Source organism: Acinonyx jubatus, chromosome A2, assembly GCF_027475565.1.
Source record: "Acinonyx jubatus isolate Ajub_Pintada_27869175 chromosome A2, VMU_Ajub_asm_v1.0, whole genome shotgun sequence".
NCBI lineage: Eukaryota > Metazoa > Chordata > Mammalia > Carnivora > Felidae > Acinonyx > Acinonyx jubatus.
Genome location: NC_069383.1, coordinates 107,446,629 through 107,468,567, shown reverse-complemented (window position 1 = coordinate 107,468,567; position 21,939 = coordinate 107,446,629). Strand labels below are relative to the sequence as shown.

Sequence of the window (21,939 nt, the reverse complement as noted above, 5' to 3'; positions counted from 1 at the left end):
GCGGGTCTGGGGTTAAGTGGGGAAGTCTGGCCCACTGGGCTGGGCTGTGGGAGGAGGGTGTGCAGGAAGTGATGGCTCTGGGTGCAGCAATGGTGCTGCACAGCTAACCCCCTCCTCACACCCTCATGCCTGTCTCTCTCACTCCCTGCATCTGCCCAGCAGCCCCGGGCAGAGGCATCTCCCTAAATTCAGAAGAGTGAGGACTGAGCCAGAGTCGGAATCTTTATGTCCCCAAACTGGCCAGTAGCACACCTGGGCTGCATGTCCCATGTCCCCATCGAAAAGATTAATTACGATAGTTAGCAAGCACTGAACACTTAACCGTGGGCCAGACCAAGGATTATACCTGACTTGATTTTCATAGCAATCCTATGAGTTGGGAATTCTTGTTACTCCCACTGAGGAAACTGAGGCACGGAGAGGGAAGCTGCTCACCCGAGGCCACAGAGCTAGAAGTAGCTATGTGGGGACGGGCTTCCAAAAACAGAAATTGCATTTGCAGTCCTGCAAGTAGGGAATGTTTCCGAACGGCTAATGGTTAATGTATTAATGTGAAGATGAGCCCACGATCAAGGATGGCAGTCATTTGGAGCAGATCATTCCAGAAAGGCAAAGTCGGTTTGACATTTAGAAACCAATCAATGTAGTAACCCCAATAACAGAATGGGGGAGAAAATTATATGATCTTTTCAAGAAATGCAGTAAAAGTATTTGATACAGTTCGAAACTGATTTTTAATGAGAGTCTTAGCAACATAGGAATAGAAGGAGACTTCCCTGGTCTGATAAGAGGAAGTGTGGTGAGCTGAGTAATGGCCCCCCAAAGATGTCCATGGCCTACACCCCAGACCTGTGACTAGGCTCCCTTATATGGTAAAGGGGACTTTGCGGATGGGATGAAGCTAAGGACCTTGAGATGTGAGATGGTCCTGGATTTGCAAATGGGTCTGATGCAATCACGAGGGTCCTTCTCACAGGAGGCAGGAAGGCCAGCAGCATGAGGAGGAGGTGTGACAATGGAAGCAGAGGTTGGAGTGATGTCACAGAGACCGGAGGACACTGTGCTGCTGGAGTTGGAAATGGAGGAAGGAGCCAGGAGCCAAGGACGCAGGCGCCTCTAAGCTGGAAAAGGCAAGGAAGCAGATTCTCCCCTGGAGCCTCTGGAAGGAACGCAGCCCCATGGACACTTTGATTCTAGTTTTCTAAGTTTCATTTTGGACTCTGACCTCCAGAATTGTAAGATAATTTATCTGTGTTGCTCTAAGCCACTGAGTTTGTGGTAATTTGCTATAGCAGCAACACGAAATGAGTACAGGAATCTACAAGAAACCTCTAGGCAAAATATTGCGTGCTTCCCCCGCCCCCCATGATCAGGAGCAAGGCATGGATGCCCGTCTTTGCACTTCTACTCAGGGTTGTAGTTAAGCAAGAAAAAGAAATAAAAAGTATAAGCTTGGAAAGGAAGGACAAATAATGTCATCTCAAGGTGATGTGATTGTAGAGGAGAAAATCCAAAGAATCTGCAAACAAAATGGTTACAACTAGATTAGAGATGATTTATAGGTCTGATTGTAAAGTGAAAACAAAACTTGTATAAAATGCAGTATCTTCATGGCCTTGGGGGTCAGCAGAGAGCTTTAAAACAGTTCATAAAACATACCAACGATAAGAAAATGATTGGGAAAGTGAACTGCACTAAAATTAGGAACTTTTGTTCATTAAACATGCACCACTAAGAAGGGAAAAAGCAATCTGCCAAGTGAGGGAAGGTATTTGCATATTTAGAACTGGTGAATGACTTGTTTCCAAAATATGTAAAGAGTTCCTAGAAATCATTAAAATGAAAAGACAACCCAGCAGAAAAGTGGGCAGAGTCAGGAACAGGCACTTCACAACAGAGTCATCAGTGAACATATGAAAAGGCAATCACTCTCATGGATCACAGGGAATATGACATACTAATCCATATCCAAAGGGCCAGGTAATAGCAAAAGTATTGACAACGTGCCAGGTGTTGGAAAGGATGTGGAGCGTCTGGATTGCTCACACCTATTATTGGTGGGACTGTGAACTGGTACAAGTGTTCTGGAAAACTGCTCAGCACTATCTACTAAGGTTAAACATCCTGCCAGCAATTCCACTCCTTCCTCATTTCCAGGAGAAATGAGCGTTTATGTCCTCTAAATGGCATGCACAGCAATGTTCACTGCAATATTGCTCAGAATATCAAAAACCCAGAAACAACCCAAATGTTCATCCATCCCGGAAAGAATGATATACTGTCGGCATATGCACACAACAGAATGCACACAGCAACAACCAAGAAGGGACTCTTGTGACTGGCATTTCACAGGTGTGATGTTGCGTGAAAGAAGCCAGGACCGAAAGAGCATGGAGTGTGACTGCACTTATATGAGGTTCGAGAATGGATAGAATGATTCTGGGGTGACAGCAGAGCCCTGCTGTCTCTGGGGGAAAGGGAACTTCCGGGAAGATGCAAATGTTCTAGATGGCGAATGAGATGGAAGCTACAAATGTGTATACATTTACTGAAATTTGTCAAACTGTATACCTATGATTTGTGCATTTCACCTAATTATACATTAGCGAAGGGACCAAACCAATCACACCAAACCCGGATGCCTCACCCTTAATGTGGTGATCAGTTCAGGCACAGGGATCCATGATTAGAAGAAGCTGTTGGGTGAATGGTTGATGGGAATGTGGCAGAGGGCCAGGCGGTCACCACCAGACCCCACCGAGCGTGGCAATGCCACGAGTGGGGGGGCAGCTAGACACACGGGCTTCTTGTGAGAGGTGGTAGGAAGCATTCTTGTGGACAAAATGGAACATCTTATCAAGCACGTAAGGTTAAAATGTACAATTAAAGGAAAGATGAGGAAGAGAGAAACAGTTTCTAGAACAATGACCTGGTAGCAAACAATTACATACAGAACAGGGGTCGTTCTATAGGTAATTAACGCCATTTCTCAGTAAGTCAACACGTAGAAAATGAAAGGATGTGGGGGAGGGGCTCTGCTAGATTGTAAAGAGAGAGAAGATGATCAGATCTCATTTGAATCAATTAGAACGAATCTTCTATAGGAAGACATATCTGAGATAATTGGGTAACTTCACTGTGGTCTTGCAAAGAAAAGCCCTATTTTTGAAAAATGTATGTTGTGGGATGTAATGATGCAAGGACATGCCTGGATTTGACTTTTTTTTTAATGTTTATTTATTTTTGAGAGAATGATAGAGTGTGAGTGGAGGAGGGGCAGAGAGAGAGGGAGACACACAATCTGAAGCAAGCTCCAGGCTCTGAGCTGTCAGCACAGAGCCTGACATGAGGCTTGAACTCACGAACTGGGAGATCATGACCTGAGCCGAAGTCAGACGCCTAACTGAGCCACCCAGGTGCCCTGCCTGGATTTAAATTTAAAGTATGCTTGCCAAGTATGGAAGCAACCCAGTTGTCCATGGATAAATGAATGGATAAAGAAGATGTGATACACACACACACACACACACACACACACACACACACGTGCACACACAGGAATATTAGCCATAAAAATGAATGAAATCTTGTCATTTGCGACAACGTGGATAGAGCTAGAGAGTATTATGCTAAGCAATGTTAAGTCTCTCAAGGAAAGACAAATACAATGTGATTTCACTTGTGGAATTTACAACATAAAACAAATGAACAAAGGCAGAAAAAGAGACAAACCAAGAAACAGACACTTCACCATAGAGAACCAAACTGATAGTCACCAGAGGGAGGGAGGGGCGTGGGGTGATGGGAGAAACAGGTGTTGGGGAATAAAGCATACAGCTATCATGGTGAATACTGAGTAATGTTCAATCACTATATTGTCCACCTGAAACTATTCTAGTTGTAGGTTAACTATATTGGAATTAAAACTTTAAAAATTAAAATTAAAAAATGTTCTGGCAAAGACAAAAAACAAAAAAAGAGAAGGATAGATGAAACAAATGTGGCTAAATCTTCTGTACTGGTGATGGGCACCTGAGTTCACAGGACCTTAGTCTCTATTCCTGGACAGGTTTGGGTTTTCAGAATCAAAAGAAAGAGGAAACCAGGTGGGTGGGGGGGCAGGCAGGGGAATGAGAGGTGGGAGCTCAGCCTGTGAGAGGTAGGCTCAGGGAGTGTGCTCCCATCTGCCCCCTTCTGTGGAAGGATCAGACTGGCCTTGGAACCTGGGGGGTGGCACAGGAGGCCAGGGGGATGGAACAGCACTGCAGAGGCTCAGAGGAAGCAGTACAAGCAGCCAGCTGCCTACCCTTCTTCCTCTTAACAAGGGGAAGTTGCCTAGTTGAAAAGTTACATGGCTCAGCCTCCCTTTCAGATACTGACGGCCACAAGACAAATTTTAGACAATGGAACGTAGGCAGAAATTGCTGTGTGGGTCCTCTGGGAAGGGTATTTTTCCAAGGAGGACTGAGCTGGCTGGGAGGCTGTTTTGCTCCTCCCTTGACCCTTTCCCCATGTCTGAAATCAGATGTGATGGCTGAGGCTGCAGCAGCTATTTTGTGACCACATGATAACTTTGCAGTTGAAACCCTAAGGCCAAAATTGGCTTGAAGGCAGAAAGACTTGGGATCTGGTCACCGGGACAGTTTCTTAGAATTGCTGTTTGTGGGGCCTCCTGGAGCTCTGGACTGCCTCCCACATTTCCCTTTACTGGAGGAAAAATAAATCCTACTTTGTTTACATTACTATTATTTTGGGTCTCGGTAACCCATTGGAAGCAGAAAACTTTCCTTTTGCCACCGGTGTTGGAGACAGGCCTACAGAGGGAGATGTCTGACTCTCACCCACGCAGACTTCAGCTCCCAGCTTGAGGGCTCCCTTTACCTGTGTTCCTGCGTTTTTCCTTTTTTTCTTCAATGACTGAAGTAGAACTATTGTCCGTGGACTCCAGGATGTTCTCTGCGGGGAGACGAAAGCAAAGGCCACAGCAAATGACTCATTGGCTCTTGAAGCCGTGAACACAGCAGGAGGCTGGGAGAGACTCCAGTGCCCTTGCCTGCCTGCTGAGCCCCCGCCCCCGGACAAGTCACCCAGCTTCCCTGAGCCTCAGTTTCCACATCTGAGAGGATTGTACGGACTTTGCTGGCAAGCTGTGATAACTGTGCACAAAAATGGCCCGTGTGCACACGTGCCTGACACACACAACACGTTTTGCGCTTTTCTCTTCGGCATCCTTCCATTTGCCCCATGAGAGGCGCGCAGGGCCCGTTTATGGGGAGGTCACAGACCCAAGCCCTCTGCTTCAGGGCCCTGCCTGCGCCTTTACCGTGAGCCTCCCAGGGCTTCCCTTGGGACTGCAGCGGAAGATTGGGGAAGCCCATATCCTTGATGCCTTCCCTTCAACTGACACCCACAGGGATGGAGGCATTTGGCCTGGTAGGTTCTCCTACCCCAACTCAGAAATCATCTGTAGCTTGGAGATTCCAGTCTATGCCAGCTTGGGAGGGCAGCCAGCTGCTGGCAGATGGGGAGGGGGCTGCCAGGGAGCCTGGGGATGTGCTCAGGTGGGCAGCCAGTCATTTTGGACCAGCTTGGGGGAGGAGACTTGGGATGACGCCGGGAAGGCAGGGCTTGTGAGGTGAGGGACGTATACCAAGGGCGGACCCTGAGCAGCTGGGTGATGGGCTGTGGGAAGAGTGAGGAAGAGAGCTGTCCTGTGGCCCTGGCAGGCGGGTCAAGGGTGTGGGGCTGACAACTCAGATGCCTGCAGGTCAAACTGCATATATAACGGTGAGCAGAGGGGAGGCAATAGGGAGCGGTGAGGTGTGTGGAGAATTCAGGAGCACAGACTGCTGGGTGCATATTCTCCATCTGGCTGACTGCATGGTTCAATTGCCAGGTAGCAACATTTAGTTAACTAGATCACAAAAGTCAACAGATACTGCTATTATTTAAATAGATTAAAACTCAAGCCAAACAAACCAAAACTCTAATGAAATTCAACTTTTGTCTTAATTAAAAGAGCAATGCACAGGCATGGCAAAAAGGGTTAACGATATGGTTTGCTGTGTTACGATGACCACTGAAATGACATGTTGATACGACGAAAAATCCTCACCCGGGGCCCTCCCTACCAAATGGATCTTTGTTTCTCTAACCAGAGGTATTTTTGCATACGCGTGCTTAGATGTCCCCTTACTTTTTCACTGCAAAATCATCTTTCATGCTACACCATGGATGAACCTTGAGGACACCGTGCTGAGTGACAGAAGCCAGTCACACAAGGACAAACACTGTATGAGCCAACTTACATGAGGTCCCCAGAGCAGTCAGACTCCTACGGACAGAAACCAGGATGGTGGGTGTCAGCCACTGGGGGAGGGGATGGGGTGGGGAGTTAGTGTTCAATGGAGACAGAATTTCAGTTTTACAAGATGAAAAAGTTCTGGGTTTGGATGGTGGTGGCGGTTACCCACCAGTGCAAAGGTACTTACAATGCCACTGGTCTGTATACTTAAAAATGCTCAAAGGAGTAAATTTTGTTATGGATCATTTCCCATCATTTTTAAAAAGTTAGAAAAAAAAGAATAGAGGAACGGTTCAGTCGGTCGAGAGTCTGACTCTTGATTTTGGCTCAGGTCATGATCCCAGGGTCATGAGATCGAGCCCTGCATCGGGCTCTGTGCTGAGTGTAGAGCCTACTTGGGATTCTCTCTCTCTCTCTCTCTCTCTCTTTCTCTCTCTCTCTCTTTCTCTCTCTCTCTGCCCTTCTTCCCTTCTTGCATTCTCTCTCTCTCTCTCTCTCTCTCTCTCTCTCAGAAACAGTATATCTGCCCATGCACAAATCTCCTTGCTCCATAGTCAGGTCCCCTTAGTCAGGTGCCCCTTAGTCAGGACCCTGAGGCTATTTCTAATTTCATGCAATTTCCAAACTTGCACAATCCTTGCTCTCTATCACCAGCTTGACCTGGACTGTTTCCCACACACCTGGAATTTGTCAGTCTGAGAGGCAATAAACTCATCTTGATTTTAATTTGCACTTTGCACTTCTTGATCTCAGAAAAGATCGTGTATCTTTTCAGATGCTGATTATCCTGGCTTCTCTCTGTTAGTATCCTTTGCTCATTTTTAAATTGGGATGTGGTAGTTTTTAAATGATCTTGAGCACTTCTACCTATTAGAGGACACTAGCTCCTTTGTTTGTCAGAGCTGCTGACAGTATGTTTGCTCCCGCTGATACGACTATTACCTTTGGACTGTCTCTCATGCATTTGTCTTACAGGACATTTTAATGTTTACTCAGTGCAATGCTTTGGCATTTTGTATCTTGCTTAGAGAGGCATTCTGCATCTGAAGGTTAAGTACATGTAAAAAGTTCCTGTTTTCTTCTAGTACTTTAACAGGATGCTTTTTTTTTTTTTAATTAAAAAGCTTTAAAAATGGAAGCCTACTTTTAGAAAAATTCTCCGGGAGAGGTGAGCTGGCTGCAACATGTCCTCATAGAAAGTGATAACATGTCCCCTCCCTGCCCCCAGCAGGGGGAGACGAGGGGGTGGGCGCCTCCTGCCTCCAGTAGCACCTGTGCGGTGGGGGGGGGGGGGTGGGGAAGATGCCAGCTCCCTGGGGAAGCAACCTGTTGACCTGCTCCTTCTCCAGCAGCCAGCTGTCTCTCTGCCTCTACTCCCTTGAGACACCTTCTCTGCACTCCGGCTACAAGAGGGATGGGCCAGCACTGTGGGACCCAGCCTCGTCCCTCCTTCACTCTGGGACTTACTCGGTATCTCCCCTGCACACCGCCGAGCCTGTCCTCCGCACTACCAGGACCTTCTGCTCCCCACAGAAGACGGCTGGGGGCTTAGATGAGGGTGGGAGTGAGTGGCAGGACGGGGCAGGAGTAAGCATGGATGCAGTGCTTTCCAGAAGAGCCCGGTGGGGGGGGGGGGGTGCTTGGTGCCTGACTGGGTGTGGGCATGGGAGAGAAGGGAGCCCCGGGGATAACTCCATCCCTTAGGCAAGAACGCCCTTGCATCAGGCGCTGTTTGCTGAGGTGGCAGAGAAGGGAAGGAGGGATCTGGGGTGGCGGGGGTGGGGATCAGGAGGCCCGGAGCTCAGGCAGGGTGCTGGGTTCAGGTCCCCGTGGCAACCGCCAAACAGGGGCTCTGAAGAGGCCACTGTTGATGGAGGCCTGGGGACTAGGGGAAGAGAGGACGGAAATGTGGGTGTCCCTGATGGACAGATGGAAACTAAGGCTGTGGTCGTGGCTGAGAGAGAGGACGGCCCAGGACACAGCCCCAGGAACCCCGATGGTGGAGGAGCTTGGCAGGGAGGCCGACGGAGCAGATAGACAGGCCAGAGAGGACCAGAGCCCAGGGAGGAGGGCCGGAGAAGGAGCGAGTGGAGGGGAGGTGCCCTTGGAGAGGCCTCAGCCATGCCCCCAGAGCGAGATGGGCAGGGTGGAGTGATGGGGCAGAAGCCAGGATCCCACAGGGTTAGGAAGAGGATGCCAGTAGACACAGTAGGTTTGGCCAGCTCTCAAGGGGTGGCTGTGAATGCGGGGGAGGTGCACAGTCAGAAAGGGGCCACACAGCTGGGGAAGGGCCACCACCAGATTCCCCACAGGACACAGAAGGTCCACTCAAGGGGAGGTATTTGAGAGGCGGGGAAAACCAAGAGGAGTAATTCGGTGCTTTTAACAGCAGGGGCCTTGCCCACCCCTGGGTGTGAGAGGGCAAAGGAGAGACACATGCCAGAGCCCAAAGAGGTGGCTGCATGGAGTCTTGACCATACCTGGCAGCCTGGCAGACCATTTAAGACACAATTTGGAAAAATGATCACGCGCTCATATCCTCTGTGGTGGCTACCACCTACCATAGCCCCCAGTGTCCCTGGGCTCCTGGCACTCACGCCCTGCCATGACCCCTCCAGCCGTGGAAGCGACAGTGGGTGACTTTTGGAGCGAGGTCAGAGAAGACATTGTGGTCCTGCCTTGCTCTCTCTGGGATCACCTGCTCTGGAAGTGTCAGCCCCAGCCAACGGCCATGTGACTGAGCCTGCTGGGAGCCCATGCCGCGGCCCCAGCCTCGCCTTCAGATGACCGCAAAGGAGATGCCTTGGGCCAGAACCCCAAGCCAAGCCCCTTGTGAGTTCCTGACCCATGGAAACTGAGCTAACACATGCTTACTATTGTTTTAAGCCACCAAGTTTTGGGGGGAATTTGTTACACAGCAGTAGAGAACCAGCACACTCTTCAGTGGCTTATAGGACTGTAGGGGTCACCTTCCTTCATAAGATGGGGAACTCCTTGAGGACAGGTGCATTAACTGTGGCTTGTCCTTTCTATATCTGACGCTCTAATATCTGGATCTTACTGACCCTGCAGGGACTGTCCCTGCCTCTCCACCCTGGGGTTGGCCAATCCCTAGAGAGAGTTAAGGAGTTGTCCAAGAGTACGAACTAACTAATCCGGAGCTCACACACCCACCTCCCACCTCTGCTATCAGGTTCTCATACCCAGGTCCACTGGCCCCTGCTCCAATCACCCAAGGCCAGGTACCAGACATCTCAAGACAGCACTATGCCCCGAGTCCTGAAATTACTCAAGCCAGTCAACCCTAAGCCCATATACCCTGCCTCACCCATTCCTTCCCATGGAAATCACAACAGAGGCTCCTGCCCACAGTTGCCCTGCTCCCTCTGCTTTTGACCCAGCCCGGTCCTTCCCTGTGTGGCCCTGCTTCCTGTTTCTAGGGATCTGTGAGGATATCAAACTACCTCTCCCATGGTAGCCACCCTCTCATCTGTTGGCCTCATCAGACCTGAGTAGTAATGCAACCTACATTGTATTTTTTAAAATTTTTTTATTTGTGTGGCAATTTTAATATCTATATATGGATTTACATTTCCATAGTTCTTTTTCGTTACGTTGATATATCTACATGGCACATTTATGATTGCTTTTGTTCTCTTTTTAAAAAAATTTTTTTAATGTTTATTTTTGAGAGAGAGAGAGAGACAGAATGTGAGTGGAGGAAGGGCAGAGAGAGAGAGGGAGACACAGAATCCGAAGCAGGCTCCAGGCTCTGAGCTGATGTGGGGCTCGAACCCACGAACCTCGAGATCATGACCAGAGCCCAAGTTGGACACTTAACTGACTGAGCCACCCAGGAGCCCCTTTTTTTTTTCTTTTTAGTTAGCATACAGTGTTATATTAGTTTCGGGTGTACAATACAGTGATTCAACAATTCTATACATCACCCCGTGCTCATGATGACAAGTGCTCTCCAGAATCCCTATCACCTATTTCACCCATCCCCCACACCCCTCCCAGCCTCTTCATCCAGTTCTGCCCTGGAAACTGCAAGTGTCCATCTAGACTCTAGAGTTCCAAATTGGGATTCTGATAGCTCCTGCCAGCTCAGAAGTTGTCTTGGTGGAGAGACGGATTCCTGGATCTTCCTACTCTTAATATTTCCCATGATGTCACCCCACGTGTAGAGATTTTACTCTTTTAGATGCCCTTGTGAATGGAGTTGCTTTCTTAATTTCCACTTTGGATGGCTTGGTGCTGGCGTGTAGGAACACAAATAGTTTTGGTGTTTTGATCTTGTACCCTGCAACCTGGCTGAATTCATTTACTTGCACGAGCAGCTTTCTGGTGCGTTCCTTGGGATTATCTTTATATATAGGAGTAGTTTCCCGTCTTCCTTTACAGAGGGGGCGCCTGGCTGGCTCGGGCAGTGGAGCATGTGACTCTTGATCTGGGGGTTGTAAGTTGGAGCCCCACACTGGGTGGGGAGTTTACTTAAAAACAAAATCTTTTTTTTTAATGCTTATTTATTTTTGAGAGAGAGAGAGAGAAAGAGAGAGAGAGAGAGCACAAGTGGGCGAGAGGCAAAGAGGAAGACACAGAATCCAAAGCAGGCTCCAGGCTCCAAGCTGTCAGCACACAGCCCAACACGGGGCTCAAACTCACGAACCCCGAGGTCATGACCTGAGCTGAAGTTGGACACTTAACCGACTGAGCCACCCAGATGCCCCAAAAAACAAAATCTTCAGAAAAGAAACATAAATGCTCTGGCTTGAGCTTTTAGCACAGTGTCGAAGAGCTAGCAGACATCCCTGCCGAACTCCGACCTTCAGGGGAAAGCTTTCAGGCCAACAGGATTATACCAAGGACCTGTTACTTGCCAAGCAAGTACGGCAGGCAAGACGGGCAAACACCCCTGCCTGGGTGGAGCTTACGACTTGCTGGGGAGAGACAGACAAGTTGGGAACGCTGACGCACGTTGGCAGGTGGAAAGTGGCACCAAGAAAAATAAAACAGAAGGTGACATTTGAATGAACTCCTAAAGGAGGCGGAGGAGGGAGCCACAGGGAGATCTAGGGGAAGAGCATTCTGGTCTGGCCTGGGAACACAGGCAGTGGAGTGGCAGGAACAGAGCAGCTCTGAGAGGGAAGCTGTTTATTGCTTTTCTCTCCAACTTTCTGCAGGGGTCCTGCAGACCCCTCCCCACAAGCCCGACTGGGAAGCCTTGGGTCTAGTCTGGGCTTTCCCTGGCTCCTCTGCCTGGACAAGGTCTCTGTTAAGTGTCCACCTCTGCACCAGGGGTGACGCCTTGCCCAGGATCTCCAGGGAGGCTGTGGGTGAACCAGCCCCTCTTCCTGTGTCACAGACAATGGCATCCCTACTCATTGAAGTCATAAGGCCCAGAAATGGTGCAATCTCCCTGCTTAAACCCCTCCTAGCACCTCAACAGAACTGAATAATCCTCCCCACAGCCTGCAAGGCCCTACCCAAGTTGTGCCAGACTGGCTTTCTGTCTCTTCCTCTCACACTGCAAGCTCATACTGGCCTCAGGACCTTTGCTGGGCTTTCTCCACTGCCTCGAATGTCCTCTCTATTTCATCCTTCAGGATCGTTACTGATAGGTATCGAATGTCACCTCCTCTGAGACGCCTTCCCGGACTACCGCTCCCATTTAAATTATGCCTTATGCCCCTGCCCAAAGCCTCTGGTAGGTCTCCTTCTACTGCTTCTTGGCTGGTAAATACAGACTGTTTGCTTTCCAATGTCTGCCTCCCTTGTCGCAATATGAGTCCTCACCAAGGGGAGGGTTTTATTCACTCCTGAATCCCTAGTGCTTAGAACAGATGCCTGCATCCAGCTGGCACTTAAGAAAGGTTTGTGAATGAAGAGCAAACTCAGAGCTCACTCCTCTGATGTCAAATTCCGGCCGTCTTGGCCCAGACCCCTTAACCACCGCTCCACCTGTATTCTCTGAGCATCTTCTTCAGACTCAGGCTTCACACTGGGAGACCAGCCGAGGCCCTGAAGGTGGGGTACTGGTTGTAATAATGGTGACCGTGGAGAGACTAATAATAGCAATGTCAAGGAGGCTACTGTTTATAGGGCACTTACGGTGCACAGGGCGTCATGCTGAGCCCTTGACCTGTGTTTCCATTTGCATCTCACAATAGCCTTAGGGACTGGGGATTGCTCCCATTCCACAGATGTGGTAGCTGAGGCTCGCAGAGGTGCGGTGCTCCACCGGGTGTGTCTGACCCCAGTGCCTCCGCCCTCGGCTCTCTGGGTAGGGCTGGGGTCCGGACAGCCTACCTGTACCTAGCCCAGGCTCCCCTCTCCCCCCAGGGAACTCAGTCTTTCTGGCCCTTACCTTAGTCCCCAGCTCCTGAAGCTGAACCCAGGATGTCAGGCTCAACAATCTGCCCCCATGGAGGGATTTCACGTACCCCCCTGTGTGCCCCTGCTTGGCCTGGCCTGGTAATGCCCTGGGTCTGTACACTTGAGGTATCTGCTTGGCCCGGTTTCCTTCCAAAGGCACAGACCCTCAACCCAGACCAGGGAAGCCTCCTGTTTACATGTCACCTGCAAGGGAAGTGATATACACAGTGTTGAGGGTTACAGGGTACCCTCCCCCCCCCGCCATGTAACCACTCTCCTGGTTCTTCTGGATGAATCAACATAGTTTATAAAGTCTTCAACGGTCTTGTGCTAGTGCAGTCATGTTGCTGCATTGGTGTGTGTGTGTGTGTGTGTGTGTGTGTGTGTGTCTGTGCGTTTAGAATCGATTTGTTGTCTGTAAATATTTCAAAGCTATCTTTTTTTTTTTTTTTTGGTAACCCCATTTCAGCCTTTCTTCATTTTTTAATTCACTCTAGAACAGAGCGAGTAAGCACAGAATGGCAACAGTGGGGGCAAATGTTGATATCTGTACATGTTTTTAAATATTTTTTTAATGTTTATTTTTGAGAGACAGAGGTAGAGCATGAGTGGGGGAGGGGCAGAGAGACGGAGACACAGAATCTGAAGCAGGCTCCAGGCTCTGAGCTGGCAGCACAGAGCCCGACGTGGGGCTCGAACTCATGGATCGTGAGATCATGACCTGAACCAAGATGGACACTTAACCGACTGAGCCACCCAGGGGGCCCCGATAGCTGTACATGTTTTAAAACAAACTAAATGCCAATTAGCATGGACTGATTAAATAAACTATGGTACATCCACACTATGGGATTACTGTTCTGCTCACAACACTAGAAGTCTAAGGGTACTCATATATTGATAAGAAAGCGTCTCCACGGTATCTGGGTTAATGGAAAAAACCAAGGTGCAGGAAGCCTGTGTCTTGTGTGGCCATCTGTGTGAGAAAGGGACAAACTGTATGAACTATATCTATATGTATATGAACTGTATTTATATGCCAGTGTGCACAGAGCTTATGAATGGAGCTCTGTGGAAGGAGGTGAGAGATTGGAGCCAAGGGCCACCTCTGAGGTGGCGATACTGCGTATCTGGGGAAAGGTGGGGCCTTTCACAAGAGGGGGCTTTGAACACTTTGGAATTTTGAACCATGGCAATAGTTTACCTACTCAAAAACAAATTACAAGCTGAAGGCATTTAAGAGCACACAGATGACAGTGTTTCCTACTCTGCAACCCGCCCCCCCCCCCAGCCCTGGCGGCCTCCCTCCAGGCCACCCAGGGGGGGCACCTGGCAGCAGGTGTGTGACTTCAGAGGAGGCAGGATGTCCTCCCACAAGGGCCTGGGGCCAGCTGGTACTTCCTCTGGGCTCATCCCAGTGACCATAGCTGCAGAAAGGCTGAGAGAGCCCCACCTCCACTATGGTACCTTCTACAAAACCTATTATGGGGTGAATTGTGTCCCCTAACCCTCCAAGTTAATGTTTCTGAGTACTTGAAATCCTAACTTTCAGCACCTCATGACATGACCCTGGTAAGAAATAGGGTCATTGTAGATGTAGATGAGGTCATGGGTAGTAGTGTGGGCACCTATCCTGTATGACTCCCGACCTTAATCAAAAGGCGAAATTTGCAACAGACACGCACACAGGCAGAATGCCATGTGACGATGAAGGCAGAGTGACGCATCCATAATCCGAGGAACGCCAGACATTGCCAGCCAACGAAGCCAGGAGACAGCCTGGAACAGACTCTTCCTCGTGGCCCTCAGAAGGCACCAGTCCTGCTGGGGACACCTATGTCTTGGACTTCAGCTCCCCAGAGCCGTGAGACAATAAATGTCTGTGGTTTAAGCCGCCAGTCTGTTGTGGCACTTTGTTACAGCGCCCTAGGAATGGAACATGGAGTTTCTAGGGAACCTGGCACACCTGGGATTTCTGCCTCATGGCCTGATTTGGAAACACCTTCACCTCAACTGACCCTGGACCTCACTATCCCAAGCTCCCTAGGCTGTCACTGATTCTGAGCCTAGGCCAGCCCCATACTTACTGTTGTAAATCATGTCCTTGGAGACCATAGTGGATGTTATCTTGGACATCTGGACAGAGGAACAAAGGCTTGTTGCAAAACTTGGCCTTGGCTAAAGGCGATTCCAACCTGAGGAGTGACACAGTGTTTGAGCCAGATGATCCCCAGGCCCTCACCCCCGTATCCCTGGGTGGCTGGGAACAGCTGGCATCTACTGAGGGCTCACTGTGTGGCCAACACCTATATCTTCCCGCCTCCCCCCTCCTTCATCCTCTCTCCCCTCCTTGACTTGGTTCCAGTTGCCCTGACTTATCTTTCTGTTTCTAGAGCATGCACCGCCACACAAGACACAGACTTCCTGCACAGCCTTGCTCTGTCTCAGGGTCTTTGCATGTACCACTTCCTTGGCCAAAAAACGTTCACCCACACCCAGCTGTGGGTGGGAGGGTGCTCCCCCTGCACCACTTCAGAGATGTCTTCCTTCACCACACCGTCCACATGCTTTCTTTCTCCCCAACCCCATATGACCTCACCTTACTTTCTTTGCTGCAGTTACCGCTGTCTGAGTTATCACTTAAAAAAAATCCGTGCATTGCCTATTTCCCCCCTGAAAGCAACCTCCAAGAGGACAGGGGTCTTTTCTCACGTGGAGCCAATGTGCTCATCAAAGCGCCTAGCGTGGCGTCTTTGGAGCGTCTTAACGATTCGCTGAATGAAATTTTCCTTTTGCAAAGGAAGAAGCAAAGTGGAGATTCAGCGAAGCGTCCAAAGTCACACAGCAAAGAAAGGCCACAGCGGGGATTCCAGCTCAAGATTCCTGGCCTCCAAAGTCCGAGCCATTCCAGCAACACTCTGCTACTGCCCAGGCCTGGAGAGGGACGAGTTAGCAGCGCCCCGCTTCCCAACACCCCAACTGGGTTGGGATGAGCAGTGGGCCATACAGCGGGGGTGCACAAGGCATGGAAGGACACAGGGATGGCTAGACAGCTAGGTATATGATAAAGCAAAGTAACGAGTAAGGACACACGGGCAGCCTTGCAAAGGGGCCTTGCAAGGGGCGCCAGAGGAGCCCTCCCCGGACCCCACGCGCATCCCCGGCCCCGCGCACCCCCCCATGCGACCCCGCGCGCACCCACCGGCCCCCATGCGCAGCTGCTAGCTCCGAAACCTCCGCGCGGCAGTTCCCGGCTCAGGGCGTCCGGGCCTTCTATTTGCGTCGCCATGGCAACCATTCTTCTTGCAGGCCAGGGCGGTGACGTCACAAAGCCTAGACGCCCCGGCTGCGTGGGGGTGGGACCTGCGGGCGCAGAAAGTCGTCGAGTCCTGCTGTCAGAGCTGTCGGGTCGCCGCCCGAACGGTGTCCGGGATGGGGCCTGGGGAACAGGAGTTTCCTCCCTCCGTCATTCCTCGTTCCTCACTCTTGCTCTTTTCCTGTCGTTCCCCGATTCATTTCTTCAGTGTGCACCTCGGGATACCTGTGGTGCAAAAACAGACCTGTCCTTTCTGTCGAGTGGACCTCACTCTCTAGAGGGGCTGTTCTCAAAGTGTGGCCCCGGGGCCAGCAGCATCAGAGATGCCAGGAACTCTTTGGAGAAGTCAACGTTCTGCCTGTTTCTGAAGCAGAAATTCTAGGGGCAGAGCCGTGCAACCAGGGCGGTAACAGGCTGGTTACATTGCTGGCTTGAGAATCCCTACTCTACCAGAGCGTGAATGAGACATGTACGAAAGACACAGAATGACCAGCAAGGACTATCAGAAGACAGGGAAGAAATGAGATGTTAAAGAGCAGGGATCCAGTTCAGATAGTCCAGATTCACCAGCGGATGTGGTCTAGGGTGGGCCTTCTGCCTCCCCAGCTAACATCCCTTGTTCCTTCAAAACAGGAGAACCCCTCCAGTCCTCACCATGGTCACCACATTGTCCCATGCATCTAGGGAATTTGCAGATTCACAAAGGCTGCTTGGAGCTGGGGCACAGTCAGGGCTTTGTCTTTCTAGCAGTATTCTGTGCTCTGGAGCAGACTGCCAGCCAGCCAGCAAGATGCCAGGGAGAATCCCAGCAGCTCCTGGCTCTGCCCAAGGCAGGTGTAGCAGGTAGGGAGACCAGTTCCATGGAACATGGAGGGGCTCCCTGAGGTGGAAGGAGCAGGGAATCCCTCAATTCCCACTGGAGGACCGTGTTCCAACTGGCAGTATCTACCATAGGCTTTGTACAAGGGACAAAGGAAATATTATGTTAAGCCATATACGTGATTGGTGTGCGTGTGTGTGTGTGTGTGCTCACATGTGTGTGGGAGTATTTATTATAGCAGCTAGCATTCAATACCCTGAATAGACAAGTGGTGTTTCTTTACCCCCAGGATAGAGGCTCCTTACACTGTCAGGTAAAACCCCAAATGGTTTAGCCCTGCCTGTCTGTGCAGCGGCAGAATAAAGAGCTGTGCACTGGAGTCAGGTATCAGCAGGAAAGCAAACACTTTCAAAATGGTTTATCTCGGACACTTATTGCTCTGAGACTTTTAGGAATCTGGAAAATGACTGACCCGAAGAGGGAAAAGCTACTGAGCATACTACCAATTCGTTGTTATTAACAGGTGAGTTTATGAACTATTGTGAATTACCTGTGCACTTTTACAGAATGCTTCTGTGTGCCTGCTGCTGTTCTCTGTGCCCATCTAGCACAGTCCACCTGTGAAGTAAGTCCTGTTAGTACCTCCAGGGTTAGTGAGGAGACTGAATCACCATGAGATTAAGAAACATGCCCAGCAAAGCCAGGGTGTGCCCGAGACAGGATTTACAGGCAGTGGAGTTTTATTTTTGCTCTTAATCAGACACGTATGGACTCTGACCTGGAATTGTTTTATAATTGTATACAATTATCCAAAGCAATGATGCATACACTTTGAAAAAGCCCAAGAAATCCAAGGGCATACTTCATAATAAAGACACATTCTCTAGTCAATGTGTACGTTCTTGTCTTTGGCTGTCAGTTATTTAGAAAATGTGGCCTTTTTAAACTCTTAATTTGAGCCTACAAGATCTCACTCTGAACACAATTTGTCGACTAAAGGCTAATTTAAAATATGAGATGGGTTGCTGGATACACTCATAGATGGATACGCAGTGCTGAAGAGACGGATAGATTCGTGTTAATTGTAGAATCCAGGTGGTGGGTATGTGAGTGTTCATTACAAAATTCTTGCAATATTTCTGAAGGTTGAAGTTTGAACAATTACATTACGAAAATTCATAATAAACATCTGGGGCCTCAGATAACGCTCGTGTGCCGGGATTACAGCACGATCTGAGGGGTGTGGCTGATTGAGAAGGTCCATGTGCTATTGTCTGCAGAAGGGGCGTCCCAGCCAGGGTGCTGTGATCTCTGCGAGGAAGCTGAGGGTGGGAGACACGAAGGCATTTGTCCGTAGGTGGTGGAAGTGGGACTCAAACCCAGACAGCCTGGCTCTGTAGTCCAGGCTATCAAAGGCCACCCCATGCCTCCTCCCACTGGCCTTGGGAGAGGCAGCACTCTCTTGGCCGGCTGGGGAGGGCCAAGGCGTGGGGCCTGGGGCTGGAGATGGACTCTCCTGCTTGGTCAGCCAGGCAGCGTCCCGTTGCAGCCCCACCTGCACTTGTCTGCCTGGGCTGCTTGGACCCTGGGTGCCCCTAACGCAAGCCGACCTTAGAACCTCTCTCCCACTGCGGTAGACGGGTCTGGACGATATGCAACACACGTGCTGATAGCTCTTGGATGTCTGGAGGCTTTCTGTGGAGAAGGGAGCAAACCTGCAGCAAGAGGAGACGAAGGAGGATTTCGGTGACTCTGCCCCGTCAGGACTGGAAGGGCACCCCAGCGGGCAGATGCTTCAACTCGCCTGTGCGCCCTGTGTCTGGATTTCCTTTTGCCCCTTCCTTCAGCCTCCGAGGTTGCAGGACATGCAAAGAGACTAAACCACGTCTACTCTACTTCACGGTGTGTCGGCTTTTCACGGGCATTACTGACCATGTGTGCTGTTTCCAGTTTACCTGCTGCACGTGGCCGTGGCCCCAGTTCAAGCTGTGGTCTGCAGTCCCTCTGTGAGCTGTGTATCAGGGAAGGATGCCGCGTCTTGACAATGAGTCTGAAGCACCACGCCATTTCCCACGCGGGGTCGCCTCCTTACCCCTCTGCCCTCACCGGTCCTTGTGGTGCTCTGGCCCCGCGTGCTTTTTATGTCCCGCTCATCAGACTGCTTCCCTGCCAGCTCAGATGGACAGATGATTTCACTGGTGTCTGGGGAGAAAACAGGGTGACTTTTGGCATCCACATTTGACTACAGTGTTAAGGGGGATAACAAGAAAGGTCTTGAAGCCCAGGGTAAGATTCTGTTGGCTTGAATCATCATGGAAGGCATCGTGCGGGGGTGACATCATTGGAACCAGATTAAAGGATGCATAAGGGGCACCTGGGTGGCTTAGTTGGTTAAGCGTCCGACTCTTGATTTTGGCTCAGGTCATGATGTCTCGGTTGGTGAGATTGAGCCCAGCATTGGGCTCTAGGCTGGGATTCTCTCTCTCCCTCTCTCAAAATAAATACACTTTTGGAAAAAGATGCATAGAGTCTAGGGCACCTGGGTGGCTCAGTCCTTAAGTGTTCGACACTTGATTTCAGCTCAGGCTGTGATCCCAGGGTCATGGAATCAAGTACCATGTTGGGCTGTGCGCTGACAGCACAGAGCCTGCTTGTGATTTTCTCTCTCCCTCTCTCTCTCTCTGCCCCCCTCACTTGTACCCTCTCTTTCTCTCAAAATAAATAAATAAACTTTAAAATACAAAGGCTGTAGGGGCGCCTGGATGGCTCCGTCGGTTAAGCGACCGACTTCGGCTCGGGTCATGATCTCACGGTTTGTGGGTTCGAGCCCTGCGTCGGGCTCTGTGCTGACAGCTCGGAGCCTGGAGCCTGCTTCCGATTCTGTGTCTCCTTCTCTCTGCACCTCCCCTGCTTGTGCTCTGTCTCTCTCTGACTCTCAAAAAATAAATAAATGTTAATAAAAAACAAAGGCTACATAGGATGTAAATAGGCAGATTGGGCCGTGAGTGAAAGGATTTGAGGAGCAGGGGAGACTGAGCCCCAGTTCAGGGAGCATGAGCGATCTTGTGAGGTTGGGGGTGTCAGGTGTTGTTGGCAGAGGCAGGGGTGGGGGGGGAGGGCTTGGAGGGGTGCCAGGAAAAGGAAGGGAGGTCCTTGCCAGGTCACAGAGGCTAGAATCTTGTCCCATCACTGCTCATGGAGCACAAAGAAGAGAAAACCACCATCAGATTTGCTATTTAGTTGAACCTTTAGCTCTGTGGAAAGGATGGGCTGGGGAGAGGTCCTAGAAAGCCATTTCCCAGCAAGAGCTAATGTTGACTTAGATTTAAGGTGGAGGCAGTTAGGAGGGCAGGAGGCTGAACCAAACAGGGTCAGAGGCTGGCTGTGGCGGTAGACGGAGCTAAGTGGACTCAGGCAGCCTAAGCGTGTTGGCTGAGATGAGAATGGGGTGGGGCGCAGAACATGGGCTCAGGTCTGCTTTCTGGAGAGAAGCTTCTAGGAGTGTAGCTGGCTGACAGGCTCCAGCTACTGCACATCTGGGATGAAGCACAACTTATACTGAAGCCATACCTTCCCCGGGCCACCCCAGCCAATGCCCAGGCACCGTGGGAGCACCAGAGGCCACTTCTGCCTTGCAAGGGACTCCTCCCGTGGGTGAGCTTTGCTTCCTGTGGCCTGGACAAGACTTCTTCAGAGCCACAGCCTGGGGCTCCTCCTGTCCTTTATCCAAACGGGCGTCACTCCCAACAGATCTCTTGTACATCTGTTTCTGTCTTAGCATTTGCTTCCTGGAGGATCTGCACTGACATGGACAGTGGGAGTGCTGAGGGAGAGAGAACAGGGTGAGTTGTAGATGGCTGGGAGGGGCCTGCAGGATGTCCTTGGAGCAGGTGTGAAAAGCCAGGGAGAGGGGCTGTCTGGGAGTGAGAAGACACCATCGCCAGGGGGAAGAAAGAGTCCCCCCCTGCAGCAAAAAGGGAAACTAGGCACCAAAAGGAGGAAGAAAACCAGGCAAGCGTGTTCCTTAGAACAGAGAAACAAAGCCAAAGGAACAGAGAGTTTAAAGAGTGGGTGCCAGGACAATTCGATGGGGGAAAGAACGGCCTTTCAACAAGTGCAGCTAGAACAATTGGGTTTCCAGATGCAAAAGAAGGAGGTTGGACTCCAGCTCATATCAGACACCGAAATTAAGTCAAAAGGAACCATCGACCTAAATGTGAGAGCTAAAACTCTTAGAGGAAAACACAGGAGTGAATCTTTGTGACCTTGAGTTAGGTGGCTGTTTCTTAGCTCTGACACCAAAAGCACAAGTGACAAAAAAAAAAAAAAAAAAGACAGATTGGATTTCACTGAAATATAAACTTTTGTGCTGTAAACGATAACCATCAAGAAAGTGGAAAGAGGGGGAAAGAATATTTGCAAAGCATGCATCTGATAAAGGACTTGTATCTAGAGTATATAATGAACTCCTATGACTCATTAATAAAAATGCAGACAATCCAATTTAAAAACAGGCAAAGGATCGCAATTGATAGTTCTCCAAAGAAGATATATGGATGGCGGACAAACACATGAAAAGATGCTCAGCATATCTCGTCATCAGGGAAATGCAGATCAAAACCACGACGAGATAACATATCACACCCACTAGGATAGACTTAATCAAAAAGACAGCTGATAACTAGCGTTGATGAGGATGCAGAGAAATCGGAGCCTTCATACACGGCTGGTGGGAATGTAAAATGGTTCAGCTGCTTTGGAAAACAGTCTGGCAGCTCCTCAAAGAGTTACACTAGAGTTACCCTATGACCCAGCCATTCCACTCGTAGGTGTAGACCCAAGCAAAACGCAAATGTGTCCATGTAAAAACTCGTACATGAATATTCCTAGCAGCATTCTTCATAGTGGCTGAGAAACAACCTGGATTTTCATCAACTGATGACTGGGTCGACAAAATATGCTACCCTCATACCACGGAATATTACTTGGCAATACAAAGAAATGATGTACTGGTAAATAGTGTAACATGGATGAGCCTTGAAAGCATTGCAAGGAGACAGTCCCAAAAGATCACATGTTGTTTGATTCCATTTGCAATATCTGGAATGGGCAAATCCATAGAGA

The 21,939-nt window shown here is 49.9% G+C and overlaps 1 protein-coding gene across 6 annotated transcripts in view; it reads right to left on the bottom strand.

Moving 5' to 3' along the window:
* Positions 1–16,006, bottom strand: part of CFAP100 (cilia and flagella associated protein 100) — a 51,185-nt gene extending 35,179 nt beyond the window's left edge. For 2 of the 6 annotated variants that reach the window (XM_053218832.1, XM_053218831.1), the window contains exons 1-3: positions 15,279–15,821; positions 14,767–14,874; positions 4,882–4,956 (exon numbers count right to left, since the gene is read on the bottom strand). In XM_053218832.1, coding sequence (XP_053074807.1) covers positions 4,882–4,956; positions 14,767–14,815 — 124 coding nt within the window. In that variant the 5' untranslated portion in view covers positions 14,816–14,874; positions 15,279–15,821. Of the gene's footprint in view, positions 1–4,881; positions 4,957–6,308; positions 6,350–14,766; positions 14,875–15,278; positions 15,822–15,881 lie in introns of those variants that run through there. The other 4 variants (XM_027049789.2, XM_053218829.1, XM_053218828.1 and 1 more) reach the window with 4 other exon arrangements.
* Positions 16,007–21,939: the final 5,933 nt, after the last annotated feature.